Here is a 19,030-nt window from a genome sequence, read left to right on the forward strand (position 1 = left end):
ATGTATTTATGGGGGATGATGCATTTCCTTTGAGGACTGATATGCCGAAACCATTTCGGCAGAGTGACTTGAACTGCATGGAAAAGAAAATTTACAACTACAGATTATGCAGAGCTCAGCGCATTGTTGAGAATGTATTTGGGATCTTGGCAGCACGCTTTGGGATTTTCCAGACACCTATTAATTTGGAAGTCAGCTGTATCGATAAGGTGGTAAAGGCAACAGTTGCTTTACATAATTATTTAATGAGTACTGTGAATCAAACTTATGCCCCACATGATTCTCTTGATTTGAAGGACATAGAACATGGCTTGTTCCATAATGATTTAACAATAGAGGATTCTAATATGCTACCATTGCAAAGGTCTACTGCAGGAAACATTCCACTTGTTGTCAAACGTGAGAGAGTAATTTATGAACTACTTTGTGAATGAAGGATAAGTTCCTTCGCAACATAATTTTGTGCATTAGCAGTAAAGAAAAATGTAAAAGAAAACCATGTATATTGCAGTATAGTACAAACAAATAAAAGCATAGGTATATATCTAAATTGTAACAGTGCTACTGTAACTAAATACCACTACCAACCTGTCTCACTTACCTCTATTCCTTGTAAATTACTCGAAGAGCATCTTGGTGTCTTCTGTTCATTTAAAAAGCTGAAAAGATCAAAGTACCACAGAACAGGTCTACAAACTTCGTCTACTGCGGGCCCTGTTGTCACGTTTCCTTTTTTCTCGTCTGAAATTCGTTCGTAATCTATCAATTTTCTTAATAACAGTATCTTTAGTTGCTGATGGCTCAATTTCTTTGTACTTTGTGAGAAGCACCTAATATACTGCGTCTCTTTTCATTTTATCGTGATATTCTTTACTTTTAATATTCCATAAACATAGGTGTCTTTCGTAGCACCTAATAAATTCCTCCAAAACTTCCCGGTCCGACATCAGAACGAAACGACACAAAATGTAAATAAACGCGCGCTCTCCACAGTCTGTGTCCGAATGACAGATGTGTGCTTGTTCAAGCCTCCCTAGGCTCTCGGCACACACGAGCAAGAATGGACACGCTTGCAGGATTGCACAAGCACGCATAATCGAAATTCGGTCAAGCGTCAAGCTGCTTGTGCAAGTCTGATGCTTGCGCTAATTTGCCCAACACACGGTCAAGCAAGCTTGCACAAGCACGCTTGCGCAAGCGTGATTGTCAAGCATGCAGTAGTAGTGAGTGTGTGTGTGTGTGTGTGTGTGTGTGTGTGTAGGGGGAGGGGCTTTAGACAACGCTGGAAGTGACGGCAATTGTGATATCAGTGAAGCCAAAGGTTGGCACTGAAACTTTGGTGATATACAATGACAAGCCACAAAATTATGTTTTCCCTATACTTACAATTAATATTGTTTTTCGAAAAGTGCAATAGTTAAAAATGCTCTGTTTCGTACGAGAAGATACTTTAATGTATGTAGCATCTTATAATACAATAAACATATCCCACACCCAATTTATGGATTTTTATCAATTTTCAAATGTGCCTCCTGTAAAATTTACTTAACTTGGTTTACCATTATAAAGCCCCAAGCGCCTTAATTGTTTCTATCAAAAGCAGTTCTCAGGTCGATGACTGGACCATTATGGCGGCCCATTTAATGAAAAAAAAAAAAAAAGATATTTCTCCAGTTTACTTTCTACTAAAGCAAATTCTACCCTGCCACAATTAAATTAAAAAATTGGGAATTGGCAACGCTGAAGAACAAAAAGCCAGGCCATAACGGGATAAAGCGTTTCACAAGACTCAAACTCAAGACTTTTAACATATCAGCAATGTATCTGAATTACCGCGCTACGCAACTGCTTTGGACAACAGCATCAACTTTACCGTATTGATACTAAAAGTAGATAAGAGTCACATTACCTGCAATTCCGACACTGGCAGGAGTACAGACGCTTGTGTCAACAATTGACACCACAAACAAAGAACTGAAAAGCGAGAACCGACGTCATTTCTCGAGAACAATGAGAACTAATTGGAATCGACAACTTACCGTTCTATTTCCTCGGTTTGCCCTTCATATTACACAGGGGTGTTACAAAATCGCTAATGGACTATAGAATCCGTACGGTTAGCAAAGGTGGCTGTAACGTTATTTTGAAGCCTGAAACTACGAAAACCCATCACGGTACAATTCATGTTGTTACGCATTTCATAATACGTTATTGTCAATCCAAGAGCACAATCAATCAACATAAAGCATTTAACCATGAAGTTTGTTTGATATTTCGTTATGAGTAAGTTATCTGCAAATCTCGTATATTTGGCAGAAATAGGGTAAGTGATTTAACACTAGCAATGTCTTATACAAAACAACAGCCACTGCTTCAGTTTAGGCCTAACGAATGGTTAAGTACTGTTCATTATTGACAATATGTAAACAAAAGATAAATACCAGTACTTGAAAAAATGTAAGATTCTCACATGCATTGGAACTTGCCAAACTATTTGGATCTACTAATAATTTTTTCATCGGCAGCAAAAGAATGAGTACGGATTTGAAATGTTGGAAACGTCCTAGTTTTGTATGACATTACTCGTAAACAAATAATTAATGTGTAATATTGCCCGGTATATATTCATGAGCACTAAGTTATCACTAATGTATTTTAGTACGTCACTATGTGGCTGTTGTGCTCTATGGTTGAGTAAGTTCTCCTCTCTGGTCATTGAGGATTTCAGTTGTAAATGAATAAGAATCTAAAGCCTCGAAAGAATAATCTTCAACGCATGTTACTCATTTGGAGAAATTTTGAAATATTTCATATTGCATATTTGATAAGTAGACGCCTGTGATATGCTGTTTGCAGCCGTGATACTGTGTGTTTCCCGTCATCATACTTTCTAAATATACTTATCTCTGCAGATGGTAATAATAATTTATTATGTATCAGTGATGAACTATAGTGGCAGTTTTTACGACAAGGAGCTTTCTCGTATTACAACTTAACGTAAAACGCATTTTGCAACAGATTTTATATCATTTTATTGTAAGCGCAACTGGGCTATACAACTGGAACTGAAAATGGTACAACTCTGCTTACGAATACAGTGCTTTAATGAATTTTAGAAGTAGTCTCCTTACAGCAAAATAAACATCATTACACATTATCGAATCTCCCGTTTGTCTGTTTTCAGAGTATGGCTTTCCTGCATGTTCGCTTTTCATGTTTCATTTCAGAAATCGACTGAGTGACGTCATGTAGCTACGGGGCTTTCAAAGTTTAGCAGAGGGAAGCCGCACCCTACCGTGTTCCTGGTGTAGTAAGTGTTGTGAATAGGACAGTTTTGTGGCTGAAAACGGATATAACGCGAATTGTATGTTTCCCTGACCCACGAGAAATCGTCAGGGGCATTTTAAGTTGTAAGTATGTATCGTAATTCGTCAGAAAAAAAATTGGTTACGGTGTTTTGTGTTTGTAATCCGTTACGTAGTATAAGTAACTCGAGGTGCGGGCAGCACAATATTTCGTGGAAGTACGTGTAAGAGCAGTTATTATATGTTGTAGTAATTCATAAGAAGTTGTTTCGAAGTGCGAATTATGATGATCTTGCGTGACGGAGGGGAATATTGATTCATGATCGCGAGGAATAAGTACAACTCTACCATCATGGCCGTTCATGTCAAAAACCGCACCTTCCCTTTCGTAATTGGTAGTGCGTGTAGAAGTGAAGTTTGTACGATAACGTCATAGGATTATTGTGTGTTAGGGGAATTGTGCGGTGTTTACGTGATACGGGTGTTTGTGAAAAAAGTTTATACAAATGTACTTCAAAATAATCGTTATCCGTATGTTTTTTAAGCGCAGCAGAAGTGATTGGAATAGCATATTGAGTTAAACATGTTTTGTTGTAATTGTGTAAACGGGTCTTTGCGCAATTATAGCGCCCGTTCCTAAATTTGTGAAATGTTCGACCACTCCCACTTCAGGTATTGGTATTTGTCCTCTACTGACTACAGGCGGAACTGTAATTTTTTTGATATTTCCTGTCCTCCCATGTACCTCTATTCAGGATTCCTAAAATCTAGCTCTATCATTCTAGTCTTAAAAACTGTGGAGATAACCGTATTTGACGCTTCTGCAATGGTTTGCTAATGACAGCAGAAAGGAAAATATTTTAAAGTTTTGATAGCTTAGGCTAGTGTAGTTTTAAATTTTGTCACGATCATAGTTGTCATATCACATTGCAGTGATTGCATATTTGCCTATGCTTATTCCAGTTTAAACTAAAATTTACAAATTACTAAATCATTATCTATATTTGCCCTCATGTTTACTAAAATATTTCCATTTGCCCATGTTTTTGGGTACTGGAATAAAGTTTGAGATAAATAAATGTAAATACTAAGTGTGTTCAGTGGAATGCTGCACAGAGTATGTGGAGTATTGAGTGCTGTGTCACCATTTATGTACTAGTGTGCTATTTGAATAGTGTTATGTATAAATGGCAATGGTAAAAGTGGTTCTTGTTGTCTAATTTATTGATTTATTTATGATGCGGTATTAAAAACATTGTAGAAGGAAACTGGTTTGATGACAAACTTAGAGTAGCCAAGTATTTGGTGGGTATATAAAAATTGACAAGTTTTTAGATTTTATAATACTATGATTAACACTATTGTGTTCAAAGAACAGAAAATCTCATTTGGATGTTCTGTGTTTTCAAATAGGTAGTGTGACAGCATGGACTACTATACATTGTACGACTTGTCATGCTGTTGGATTTGTTAATAACCTATAGTAATTAATTTGCCTGTGGATTACCTACTTCAGTTGAGTCCAGATATTCCTTCTATGTTTATAGAAATGTTCATCAAAGCTGGTCTTAAAAATGTAGGTTTTGGGTGAAAAATTGTGAAAGGAATTGTAAGCTTAATTAAAGGAAAGGGGAAAAAATCGAATTTTTGTATGCTTAAGCTATGTGGAAGGTGAAATCCAGTACAATACACAGTATGAAAGCAAAGTATCTTACCTGCTGCCCAGGATAGTTAGTGAATCCTGTGAAATGAAGAGAATGTTTAAGAAAAGCCATTTCTTCCTATGTCAACAAAGCAGTGGAGTGTGAAGATATGGTGCTTATATTTTGATATGTGCAGGTTTTCTATTCTCTCTCTCTCTCTCTCTCTCTCTCTCTCTCGTGTGTGTGTGTGTGTGTGTGTGTGTGTGTGTGTGTGTGTGTGTGTGTTCGTTCGTTTTGTAAGATATTACTTAAGTCATGTGGATGTTTTTATTTAATGTATGCGGTAGTATACTGGTTTAGTGTGCTTAATTTGCTCAATATCTTATGATGGTGTATTAAGCATTGTTTGTTTACAGATTTGTGTCCAGTGTGTTCTGAGCAAGTATGAATGAGCTAGACAGTTTGCGACAAGAAGCTGAAACATTGAAAAATGCTATTAGAGTAAGTATGCAATTTCCAAAGAGGTGTTTACAGTGTTAAACCTTTCTTGTAAAATCACTAAATAGTTATGTGGGCCTTTAAAATTTGTTGATGCTGATATGCTAAGTTGTTGAATGAACTGCAGCTACCAATTGTTATGAGAAAGCAAGTACACACTTGTAGTGTTGGACTACTGTTCTGGCTAGTTGGCTACAAATCTTGGGTCAACAGAAGCGTCCGATCCCACGCGTCGGCTTTGACCCGTGACGTAAGGGTGTTGTCGTGTGTGACGTCATGACGGTGCGGAGTTTGGTTTGAGTGTGGCTGTCTCCAGTTCTGTTTTATCTTATTTTATTTACTTTTCTGATCTGTTCGTTCTATCTCGTGAGATTTTTTTTTTTTAATTTAAAAACACTTATTACTTATTTTAATTATCTGTTTCCTCGAATTTCTGTTTTAGTTTATTATATTTATCTTTCTGATCTGTTCGTTATATCCCGTGAGATTTTTTTTTAAAAAGACAAAAAACACTAATCAGCTACTGAAGCATCTTCATCTTCTGTGGGTTGCAGGGGTTACGACCCCTGGGGAGGTGGGTGGGTATTCATACATGGCTGTCTTCACTTACACGTTGTAGCTATGCAAGGCGCCTAAATTTGTGTATATTTAGTTTGCCCCCCCACCCAAAACACCCCATTTCCCGCGCTTGGCCCGTTAGTGTCATTGGGCTTCTTGTGGAAAGTGTGTGTGTTTGTTTTTGTTTCCGCCATATTTGTGACGTCATGGGTCAAAGCAGACGGGTGGGATCGGACGCTTCCGTATTTCCCAAATCTTGGTCCACAGTTTTACATTTTTATTTCCTTCAAGTATGTATTCCAAGCGCTCAGTAGGAATTAGTCCCATAAAGTTTGACAAAGTTGGCATGAATAAAATGGATCATTGTTTTGGCACTACCTTATTTACCAGGATAATTTGCAAGTGGTACACAACGAGGGTGGAGGTGTAAAGTGGTTAAAACATTGAGCTCATATTCGTGAGTGGTAGTGTCTGAATTGCATTTAATCATCAAATTTAGATTGTCAGTCATTTATTTCTGACGTGTTATGACTGCAGATGTCAGTTTTAACAAGTAAATATCAGATTTACTCCTCATAATATATAGTTTTGTCCTGACAATAATGGCCTAGTAATCAGTGTAATGTTGACCCCCCCCCCCCCCCCAATCCACCATTATTTCTTCAGAGTAATAGGAGGTGGTAGCAAAATTCATTTAACCCTTTTGCATTCAATTTTGAGTGGTACTTTGTACCCACAAAAGTGTGTAGTTTATCATGCTACATCCGGAGTGTCAGATGTTGCTTTAAATTGTTTGAGTAACCAAAAAAAGTATATTGAAATAATAGTGTAAATGTGGTTCCTTTTCTACATGATTAACTGTACACTTAATTTAAAGAAAGCCCAACTTCTCCATGAAATCTATACAAATTTCTGAGTTGTGACATAAGAGAAATGAATTTTTTAAATATTTTTAGAGAGATAATAGCCTAATTGTAATAAACAGTATTAGTCTGCCCAATTTGTGCAATTCTGTATCACCTGACACATGTGTTTAGAAGCAGAACGCACTTTGTCAAAATCTGGACATGCGTTAGGATGATTTGTAGTCCAGTACAAGAACAGTATAAATCTTTTGTTCAGTCCAATACATAGCAAGAATTCTATAAAACCTCATATCTCAGCTATTATGACGCTTTTTTTTATATGGGCTGGACAAAGTAGCATGTTTCAGTATAAACTGCTCTGCTAATCAGTGTGTTTCTGTGGCAATCAGCTGAAGTAACACTGCAATGAAAAGTAGATTGAAATAATCAGTTGCAGAAGATCCCACTGGCAGCATATGCTTTGGTCCAGGCAGCAAGTGAAATGCATGTGGTAGCAGCTGTAGAGTTTAAAATACTTCACTGTTTTGTGCATCTTCCATTCTCTCTACTTTCATTCAGCATGTCGGCAAGAACTTTCTGAACTATTGCTACTTTCATAAAGTACTGTGTATCACTCGTATATTCTAATAATTTATGAATTTCATTGTCAGTAAGTCCTCTATTTGTGTCAGCTTTTGAACTAAAAAAATGACAATTGCAAACACTAACTCAAAGTAAAATAGCACAGAAAAAATATTAACAAGTGTATCAATTTGTTGAGCATGAATACTAACCCCATTAGCACCATCTAGTGGCAGATTTTATAAGCTAAGCAAAGCTTGTGAGAGTACTGATGAATTGGCCTTCTTATAATTGTGCCATTGGTAGTGTTGAAAGAATTAGGTCATAGATCCCAACTGGCCACCATTATTTAAGGCCCCCATTCACAATCAACTTGTCAGTATGTTTGCCAAACATTTGACCAGGTACAGTGTTGTTTGACGCGCGTGTCAAGCATAGCTTGTGTTAGTGAGAAATTTTGATTAACGAAAAGTCTGACAAGATGGTGGCCATTGTTTGTGTGTGTGTTCCCCCCCCCCCCCCCCCCCCCCCCCCCCGCCCCCCCTCCCTCTTTCCTTCAAGACATAAGTTTAGTGAAAAATAGGTTTTATTACACCTTATCTCACACTATCCAGGGTTCCCACAACTATAGAAACTACGATCAAGGATAAAAAGAAAACAGCACTGGCATTTACCAAATTGGTAGAGGTGCTACATCTTTCTGAGCCTTATATAATGCAGGAAGATGTAACAAACTACATATGTATTTTATGCATAACATAAAAGTTGGACAGCGATGAAATACAAAACTTTAAGTTCTCCGTTTCTTCTACAGGTAATGTTGTCTATATGTTCTCATGTTACAGTATTTTAATAAACTGTCATTAGAGGACCAAGTAGAAGAGATTGTAATAATCAGTTTCTGAGTGTAACATTTTCATTAACAGGTTTTCATGTGTACAGTTCTCTCATTTTAAACCATTCCTTGAACCAGCATCTCGATTTCCTTCTTCAGATACATTGTCAAAGTCAGTGCCAGTACTGTTTTGTCTGTTTTTGTGGCCATTCTCAGTATGCTGTCAATATGCGAATAGCATCTGCTTCATACTCACAGTTTAAACTGAAAACCTTTTTTATTTGTACATTTATGGGTTTGTTTGCAAATCTGCAGTGAGAGAAGGGTGCATTTGACAAAGTTCACTCGTTACGGGGGCCTGAAGGTTTTCCTATTGGCATCACACTACGTGAATATTCACACAACATTTATGAGCTAGAGCTGATTCAGCTGCTAAGGAAACTGCAGGACATAACAATTTTTGTTGAAGCAAGATTAAGAGTGGGTGGTGATCAGTACTGTTTTGTGGTGTTCATAAATTGCATTAGTGACTCTTGTAGTTTTGACATAGGAAGTAGTCATATCTATATATATACTAGACACATAGCTTACTTTACAGATGAATCTGTAGTGGTATATTATGCTATCTATGTCCTTGCTCTAATGACTGCATGTAATGCTCATAAAATAGAGGTTTGTCACTGTTTTAAGAGCATGTTACTTTTGACCATTTGTTGCAAAGCTGTTATACACATCAACATTTTAATGCACCTAACACTAAGAGTATTATAATTATTTTATAGAATTCTGTAAATTAACCTACATATGCCATTTTTAAAATTATATTTTGTTTCTGTTGATCATTGGTGTAAATATGATTATGTAATTTCTGTGAAGTAACGTGTAATTATTTGTTCTCTTACTGTGGGAGTATGTCTCATATAAACTAAGAGTAGAGTAATAACTGGTTTATGGTTGTGTGATGTTTCACATTAGTCGTATTTAACAATGAGTGTAGTGATAACTTTACATTCTGTGGTTCTGTAATGCTTTGTCATAGAACTGCTAAAAAGTAGCCTAGGAATTTCCCATTTTTGCAATCTTTTTGCTCGTTTAAAACTGGCTGGTCTATGAGATGGATGTAAATTTAAATTTCTTCCATTAAATCCTGCAGAATGGGAAATTCTTAGACAACTTCCTACCAGTTCCACAACAAAGCATTGCAGAATCATAGAATGTAAAATTATTGCTGCACTCAGTGATAAATGACTGATGCAAAACATCACGCATACATAAAGCAGTTATTACTCGAATCTCATGGTTTTCAGTACTGTTTCATTAGAGTACTGCGATAGATTTAAAATAGAAGATCTTCGTAACTACTATTTAAAAATGACGTTCTCCCATAATAAGAGAACAAATAATTTACTTCAAAGGAATTACATAGTCGTATTTGCACTAATGATGAACGATAGTTAAATATAATTGATAACATTTACACATGTAGAGTAATTAACAAACTTGTGTAAAACTTCTGTAAAATAATTATAATCTTTCTAGTGCTAAGCGTATTAAAAAGGACCTTATAAAAGAGAGCTTCGCAACAATTACTTGAAAGTAACGTGTAACGTGCTCCTAAAATAGTGAAAAACCTTTATTTTTGAACATTACGTGCAGTCGCAGAAGCAAGGGTGGACATGGTATATTATACTACTAAATAATCATCCATAAAGTAAGTTACAATGTGTCTAGTATATCTACAGATATAACTTACTCCTATGTCAAAATAACAAATGCCACTAATGTATCCAGTGTATAATGCTTAAGTTTGATACTTGAAAATGGCCTAAGGCTGAAATTGTACAATCATTCATCAATTAAAGAGAATGGCACCTCAAGGCATCATGAAATCATTCAAAACATTCACCACAGCTGCAGACTGTCACATTGGAAATTACAGAACTAGTAAATGTCATTGTAAGACCCATACCTGGTACAAAAGAATCTTTCAAACCATTAACAATATCAACTAACAATTTTAAACCAGAAAAAAGTAGTAGCCAATAACTACCTACATGAAGATAATTCACTGTCAAGACAAAAACAAACTCCCAAAATGTCGAGTAACATTAAGTTCAGTCCCACTCCAACATCACTCGCAAACAATTCAGGTACGTAGTCCCTCACTAGTGTGTGTCCGGAATTGGACACATCTGTTGACCCAAACTTTCGCCACCATAACTTTTATCTTTGATATCAGATAATAAAGAATACTGTATTATTATAATTGGTGCTGTGGTAGCAGGTAGATTTTTCTTCCCTTCATTTTTTTTCAGGATGCAAGGAAAGCTGCATGCGATACAAGCCTCGTTCAGGCAACGAGCAATATGGAACCCATCGGACGAATTCAAATGCGCACACGTCGAACACTTAGGGGGCATCTTGCAAAGATTTATGCAATGCATTGGGGCTCAGATTCTAGGTAAGATCTCTCTCTCTCTCTCTCTCTCTCTCTCTCTCTCTCTCTCTGTCTGTCTGTCTGTCTGTCTGTCTGTCTGTCTGTGTGTGTGTGTGTGTGTGTGTGTGTGTGTGTGTGTGTGGTTTTTTTTTTCCTAAGCTTGTTTCTGATGTAACTGTTTCGCTGTTTGAGCAGAAAATGGAGGGTTAATTGGTGAATATGTCAAGTACTTAAAGCAGAAATATCAAAATAAGTGTATTTTGGATGTACTTTTGTACCCATCCTTGCATGCTCAATAAGTTTCCTTTAGACACATTATTGCTTGAGCTAGAACTGCATGTTATATAGCTATATAGCTGTAATATGTAATTGTCATTCAGTTTTTTGTTTAGGACAGGTAATATATGTTGGCAGTAAAGTCTGTAGGTAGGCAGGCAGTATAACTGGACTCTTTTTTTTATTATTATAACAAAACACCCAGTCCATAAATGGAATTTGTAGTTTTAGGTCCCAGGAGTGTAGTAAGTTCTTTTATTTTAAAATGGTTGCATGAGTCTTGACCCATTACTGCTTTTGGCATATTCATTGAAAAGTTAGCCCTTCATAGCCATATCCTAAAGTAACAGATATAATCAATGTTTAGTATTTGCAGGAACCTAGTGTCGGCGTCTCAGGATGGCAAGTTAATAGTTTGGGATAGTTACACAACAAACAAGGTGCATGCCATTCCTTTGCGTTCAAGTTGGGTTATGACATGTGCCTATGCTCCTTCAGGGAGTTACGTGGCCTGTGGTGGCCTGGATAACATTTGTTCGATCTACAGGTATGTGAGACTATGTTTAGAAATAAACTTAAAAAAGTTAAATTTTAACATTTTGTATTGATTTCAGTTTAGGGCAGAATTTTGCGTAGTTCGTAGTAACTGAAACCTGTGTTTTTTATTAGCTGATGTGATAGAATGTGAAAATGTTAGAAGAGATGAACAATTCTAGGATACCTTGATATATTTTAAGTCCAGGTGTCCTAGAGGAGTTTGTGGTTGCCAGATATATATTTTTCGACTAGGCAACCACTATGTCGATGGTGTACCTTCTGTACTTTCTGTTCTTTCTTTCAGATAACTTCTAAAAGGATTCACAATGTAACTTTCAAAATGTTTTGCTACAGATAAACAAATCTGTTCTTTGCCTTTCCTCATGTGGGTTATTTAAATTTGATGTAACATTATTAGTCTTTAATCATAGTTACTTGGTATGAAAGTAGAAACTCAACAACTACAAATGACTAATTCCTGGTCTAATTTCAGTCTCAAAACGAGAGAAGGAAATGTACGTGTAAGTCGGGAACTGCCAGGACACACCGGCTACTTGTCCTGTTGCAGATTTCTTGACGATAATCAGATTGTCACAAGTTCAGGAGACATGTCATGGTGAGACATTCCACATCAAATTAGACATTTGTTTCAAATTTTGATCAATCTATTTACACAAAAATTAATAAAGCCACTTGTGTTCAATCATTTGTCTATGTAAATGTTTTTGCAGTGCGTTATGGGACATCGAAACAGGACAGCAGTGCACGTCATTTATTGGACACACTGGTGATGTGATGTCTCTCTCTCTTTCTCCAGATATGCGTACATTTGTATCTGGAGCTTGTGATGCATCAGCAAAGGTATGTTATTAAGATCTTTGTCAACTGTAGCTGTCTTGCATTTTGATTGCTTATTAATGCTATTCCGTTAGCTTCAAATGAGGTAGCTTTTACACTCGTGTTTATCTGTTTGGCCAGATGTAAGGGCCATTTCGCTGTGTTGTTAGTGGCAATGGCGTAAAGGGCAGATATTTCTTGGTTAGAAATTTTATTTTAAAAAGTAGCTGCAGTGGGTTGCTGCAACACTGCTGCTTCTAAATTGTCAGATATGCTTACTCCACTTTCTTTTTAAATTGTAACACAAATTTACTATTATGACAAGTTTAGTGTCATGGAAAATTACCCATGTCTTCAAAATAAACTTCCTGATAATTAATAATTATGTTTTTGAAGGATAATATTGCTCTATGACTGGCTGATAATGTAACATCTATTTATTCCTTACTAAATTGCACTTTCGGCTAGGAAGCCAGTTCAAAGCATCCTAAAGTACGCATCAGAAATATACCTCTGTCATCTGTATTTGTGATGCAGATCTGTATTTTTGATGTTTGAAAATGACTCGTAGCCAAAACTGCAGTTTAATGTGGAAGGAATGAATTTCCAGTCACAGTGGAAAATATGGCCTGGAATAATATTATTTTGAAAAGGATAGATTTCTACTCAGCATATAATGGAAATGTCTAGTCACAGTCAGGGACAAAAAGACTACTAAACACGTAAGCTTTTGACCATAAGACCTGAAACTACGTGCAGGCGCGCGTGCACACACACACACACACACACACACACACACACACACACACACACACACACACACACACGCACACGCGCGCGCGGCCACTGTGGGGGGGGGGGGTGTATTTTCTACAGCTAGAGAAAGGAAGTGCATTCTGAAAGATAGCCAAGCTTCATACACCTTCTGTTTGTGTGCCTATCGATGACACAGCACGTCTGCCTGTTAGTAAGCTGTCTAATTTAGTGTCAGCAAGCTGTGCAACAGCGGTGTCCTTCAGAAATTACACTTTGGCTTATGATCCACATATTTTTATTAGATACTACTGATGCTTAGTCCATTTGACATAATGGAAGTTGACATTTTGCTCATTTGTAGTGCACTTGTCATCTGACAGCATTTGAAAGTTCCAAATGTTACATTTGTTCAGACAGTTGTGAGCCACTGCACTCTCCTAATCACAAGTACAACAGCTTTTTGGCACTATGTGTAGCATTCACAAAGATACCCGACAGATCCTGTGGTGTGAAGAGAGGAAAAGTAAATAAGACATGCAGTTCTGCAGCTGAGTGCACTACATGGTGTGTCTGGCTTGAACTGTTTGTTCAGGGAAATAACAATAATGTTATATTCTTTGTTTGAAAATATGTACATGTAGTGTTGGTTTAATGGTAAGCCTGCAGTGCGCCCAGGTGGTTTGACTCCCATGTGTGGATCACTAAACCATTGCATCATTTCTCTATCTTTCTGATGCACTCCTCCTCCACTTCCCCTTCCCTCTCTCTCGCTATCTGCCCCGTACTACTCAGATTATCTAGCTCACCTTTGACCTGTTGATGCCTTGATTAAATGTGTGTGCTGCTCGGGTTATTCTGTAAGTTCTGACATACATTTTCATTGATATCATGTTTTGGCAGTGTGTCCCTGCTTTAGAGTTTTACTCCCCGTTTTCCAGACTTTAATAGTACTGCAAATCATTTGGAGTAGGACATACCAGATGGCTCCCTAGCAATGATGATAGGCTTCTTCATAAATGGACAATTACTCTGGCGGAAAAGCCTTTGTGGTAGCCTTAATTGTGCTGAGGTTATCGTATTGTGTACAGATTGTATTCTGAGGCAATGCAGGACTTACATAGTTGATGCCTAAGCTGTTACCTTCTGATGAGAACCAGAGTAGACACTTAGTGATGGGTGGACATGGCTGTGTGTTGCGCTTGGGGGACTACTTGCTAGAGTACACACTGTAAAGGTGGATATTTTTCACATGAAATCATCCAAACTTATCCCACATAATGGTACAGCTGATTAAGGTGTCTCTACGGATAGAAGTAACTCAATGCAGTAGCTTATGTCTAGCATCTCAAGTGTGGGCCAGGTTGAGGTGCTTAAATGAATTATTCTCCCCAGTCAAAATTCTGGAATTATCAGTGCCGTCATCTGAACTGATCCTCCATGAAGTTAGTGAATACTATCATGCAGAAATGCAAGCATCAGCATATTCATCAGCATTCATGAACTTGGGTACAGTTTAATACCTCTTCTGAACAAAGAAACATTGATATAAAATGCCTCTTTGACTGGGCATTGAGGCAGAGGTACTTCTGCAGAATTGACAAAGATCCACACTAAAACAGCAGTTCTGGTCAGATCAGTTTATCAGCAACTTGGTGTAAACTACTGGAGCAGATCATTAAGATTATTTTCTTGGTGATTGTAATCTAGACATTTGCTCTCACTGCTTCATTGCAGATTTAAATGGGCCAGATCTACAGTTAGTCACCTTCTGTGATTAGACTCTGGGAGTCGGATGCCTTCATGCATCAACAACCAACTTATTGCAGTATACTTGGACTTCTGACATGGATAGGAACTGCATCCTAGCAACACCCTACATGGATAGGGATTGTGGCAACTTGTCAGTCTTCATACTCCTTTTCTTTCTCTCTTTTTTGTTTTTTGTTTTCATGTTAGTTGGAACACCCCCTTAACAGCCTTTGCAGACAAGAAAACAGTACATATGTTTCAAGAACCATGCTTATTATCACTGAAATAGATGGAACTGTGACTCGTGCATGACGTGATGTCATTAGTGCTTTACGTTGATATTTGCCCTGTAACAGCTACATGTCACTCTGGTTTGCTGCACACTATCTCCACTTTTACATAGATTGAAGATCTGGACCAAAAATTGGAAGCATACATTTTGACAGATTTTGCACTTTTCCCAGTTCATATCTGTTCACCAACTACTTCAGCAGATATTGACCTGGGTATCAACACTTCAAATTTGACCTGGTATGTTACTGTGGTAATACCTCTCGGTGAGCAGATCAGACCACCTTGTAAAATTCTATAAACATCATGGTGCAACTGTTTTCAATTATGGTAGGGTCATCAGTGGATTGCCTGCACAAACTATCCTGTTGTTGCTGAGCAAAGTAGATCATGCTGAAATTTGGCTTGTAACAGTGGCTTTTTTTGTGTTAGTACTTCCATGAAGATATGGAGTTGTCTCATAATTTACAGTGTTAAACTTAATAGAATACTGGAACAACCCTCATATTCAATTTTCTCCTGCATGTCTGGCATCTGCTTAGTGATTGTTTAATAAAAGGGTGGGCAGCTTCAGTACATTTCACCAAAGTTTTCAAAGAACTCTTGTGTACTCTGGATACTTGCACTTCTATCCTGTCATAAAAAACCCACTATGATGTATCTCCTGCCCTACTGTGTTACCGGGTTACAGGCGAAACATTACGGTTGGTGAAACCCAAGGAATTTAATGCTGTTGATTCTACTTGTTCTTCTCCCAGATCTATGTAGGATGCTCTGTAGATTGAGAAATAATTGGTATGTATGTGCCAATCATAATTTCTTCAAATAGTGTTCCCTCCAGATTTAGTATTGTATTTACACAAGAGAACTGATAGCTGTACTTACAACCCTCACCTTTATCAAAACACACTCCACCCGAGGAGCAGGTATTTAATAGTTTGGTTCAAATACTAACATGATTAGAAGAGTTAATGCTTTTCAGTGATTTAATAGTTTCTTGTGATCTAACAGTTCGGATGGAAAAACCGAATGTGTCTCCTGGTAGAGTATGTAATTTTAATGGGTCTGCTTTCAGTAGTCAACGTTTGTACTTGTGTTTTTAGTTAATTTTAAGAATGAACTGAATTTGGTAGCTGGTTTGAATTTATTTTTGGTTACTGGCACCAGACAGTTGAACCTAATTTGCCATACGTAGTTTTCGTTTCCTGATTAATAAGAAAATTGCCGTGGTTTGGTCCTGGCTATTTTGTGCATTAAATAGAACTCCAAATTACCCATTACATTGCTGACCTGTCACGTGGGGCTCGTGTACAAATTTTGTAATCAGTGTATTTCTTTTTGTGTATAGATTGCCACTGTGAGGTATTTTGTTTGCATTTTCATGTACCAACAAAACATAAAAGATACTGCTGTAAATCCCAAACCATCACCTGGCAGTTCATAAGCAGTGTGCAGCCCTTTTTCACCTGTAGTGTCGCGGATCAGCTAAATGTAGGAATAGAAGCACATACATCACAAACAAGCAACTAACATCTATTCGTGCCCTTTGTACATAAGTATATTCCTTTTGCCTTGTTTATATGACTGTTGACACTTTTACACACTTCAGAACAACTCAGCTTAGACAGGAAGACCAGATGATAATCTGCCAGATCCTTGCAGACATCATCATCTCAAGTTTCTGGGTGAAATTTCTGAACCTTTTGAAGTACATAATCGGGACAGAGAATTAAACTGCCTAGTGTTTCTCGACGCACTATCTATCTTCACTAAAACTAATGAGGAAGTGAAGTATGCCATAGAGAAGCTACACAAGATAGTATCGAAAGACATACCTTAAAATATCGTATGAGAAATCGTTTGATTGGGAAATCTGCATAAAAATATCAGAAGGGCCCCACTACAAATGGAATATGGGAAATTTTCACATGTCTTCTTGTTAATAGTTGGGAGAAATTGTCTGGACTAAACAGCAAAGCCAATTTAGAAAGAGCCACTAAACTCCAGGAAGTGGACAGAATAGCATGGAATCACTAAAATACAAAAGTGATATCTCATAATGCAAATCTTCAGCATTGCAAGACGGCACTATATGCTCCAAACAAATCTTTAGGATGCCATTTGAAAATTGGTGAAATTGCAAAGGAAGAGAGAAATTCTAAGAAAAATGATACCACTAATGACATATGGATTAAAAGAAAAACTACGGACCTGTATGCAGCACTAGAAGAGTTTACTGATGCAGTAAATAGAAGATACTTGAAGTTCTGTGGTCACATCTGTAAATGGACAGTGCTAGATTAACAGGAAAAAACTTGATAAACTCAAAGGTAAAAATTACTTGGTTACAAATAGTAAAGCAGGACTTGAGAGAAATGAATGCCACAGAAGGTACCATCAGGGGTTGCAAATCACACATTTGCAAAGGAAGCTAACACCACTGGAAAACAGTGGTCAGCAGAATGCAAGAAGCAACTAAGCAGATCGACATTTTGGGAAGAGACAACTGAGAAGCCATCAGATGAAGCTAAAAGTTAAAACATGCTTTTAACTAAGCATAATTAAGAACGAATGTGATCAGAAATTTTAGGCAAGGCTTCTAAGGAATTGCAGTGACTGATCATGAAACACTAAGCTTGAAATAGTCTAAAGTTGCTTTTTTTCTTTATTCCTGGTGATCAGTTTATGTTGCAGTAACTCACCTTAGACACAGGTCAAATTTGCAAAATTAACAATTTGATTTTTTGTGCATTGTGCATTATTTTTTTTACATGTTTGATGACCAGGTGAAGACAAAACTGATCACCAGGAGTAAATAAAAAAGGGACTTGATAGAATTGTAACATTATTTTTGTGGTATTGAAATAAACTTGAAAGGATTTTACACTTGCTTCTAGAATGTTTTAGTAGTATATTCTCTAATTGCTTAATGAAGTATTAAAACATTTGCTGTGGTGAAAGGGGGGGGGGGGTGTACACCATTCACAACTACTATTTTGAGAGTTCACAGCTTAAGTACAACACTAGCAGAGTTGTTTAAGGAAATACTCATTTTTGCTAATTGCTTGAGATTTCATTCAATTCTAATATGGCCAACCACCATTTCTGTATATTGTGCCTTCAGTAATGTGGTATTGAGTTTTAGCTGTCTGTGTGCATCTCTTAAATTACTATGACCTCAAAACAATTGTTGTGCATAGCACATACGTAACTTTACATTTTCACAGGTAGTATGATTAAAAATGCCTCTGGGCTCTGAAATGTATTGTGCAATTCAATAGAACAGCACCAGATTGTGACTGGAAGTGTTTTTATTCATACTACCTATGCATTGAACACAGTCACATTCATTGAAGATAGTAACATCAACAGCTCCAAAAACAAGGATAAAATTAATTTTTCAGTTACCTGTAGTGTGAGACAATCATTTTTATTAAGCATTTTTAATGTTCTACCTTTTGCTAAAAAGTCTAGATGTAACCCTTTGTGCACACCAAGCTGCAGTTTTAATTTCTCCTTAGATTGTTTCCACTAGGTGTTAGGAACATTATTCTTAAAGTACTAATGAAAAATATTTAAAATCATGAGGATTGAACGTATGGTGCTCTGATTATGCTGAACACTTCTGTAAATTAACTGTACAGGTAATCTTGCTGGAAACTGCCAAATGTTGGTGCTTTAGTGTGTGGTGTGACTGTAAGATGTAGCTTAATCAGTTACCCATGTGTGATTACTCTACTTTGTGACTCCTAGGCTCAACATTTAAACATTGGGCAGAATGCTTTATCCAGTGCTTAAGAATTTGGCCATTGTGCTATAATTAGGGACTGGAAAATGTAGTATTTGTTGGCAGCAAAGTTTGCATCTACTTTTCTTAGATT

General features: G+C 37.1%; 1 protein-coding gene across 3 annotated transcripts in view; it reads left to right on the forward strand.

Annotated features, from left to right (window-relative positions):
- The first annotated feature begins 3,263 nt into the window (after positions 1-3,263).
- LOC124556470 (guanine nucleotide-binding protein G(I)/G(S)/G(T) subunit beta-1) overlaps positions 3,264-19,030 on the forward strand; it is a 71,026-nt gene continuing 55,259 nt past the window's right edge. The window contains exons 1-6 of one of the 3 annotated variants that reach the window (XM_047130424.1): positions 3,264-3,414; positions 5,365-5,449; positions 10,582-10,727; positions 11,347-11,526; positions 12,010-12,132; positions 12,248-12,377. In XM_047130424.1, coding sequence (XP_046986380.1) covers positions 5,393-5,449; positions 10,582-10,727; positions 11,347-11,526; positions 12,010-12,132; positions 12,248-12,377 — 636 coding nt within the window. In that variant the 5' untranslated portion in view covers positions 3,264-3,414; positions 5,365-5,392. The remainder of the gene's footprint in view (positions 3,415-5,364; positions 5,450-10,581; positions 10,728-11,346; positions 11,527-12,009; positions 12,133-12,247; positions 12,378-19,030) is intronic. The other 2 variants (XM_047130423.1, XM_047130425.1) reach the window with 2 other exon arrangements.

Source organism: Schistocerca americana, chromosome X (assembly GCF_021461395.2).
Source record: "Schistocerca americana isolate TAMUIC-IGC-003095 chromosome X, iqSchAmer2.1, whole genome shotgun sequence".
In the NCBI taxonomy this organism is placed as follows: Eukaryota; Metazoa; Arthropoda; class Insecta; order Orthoptera; family Acrididae; genus Schistocerca; species Schistocerca americana.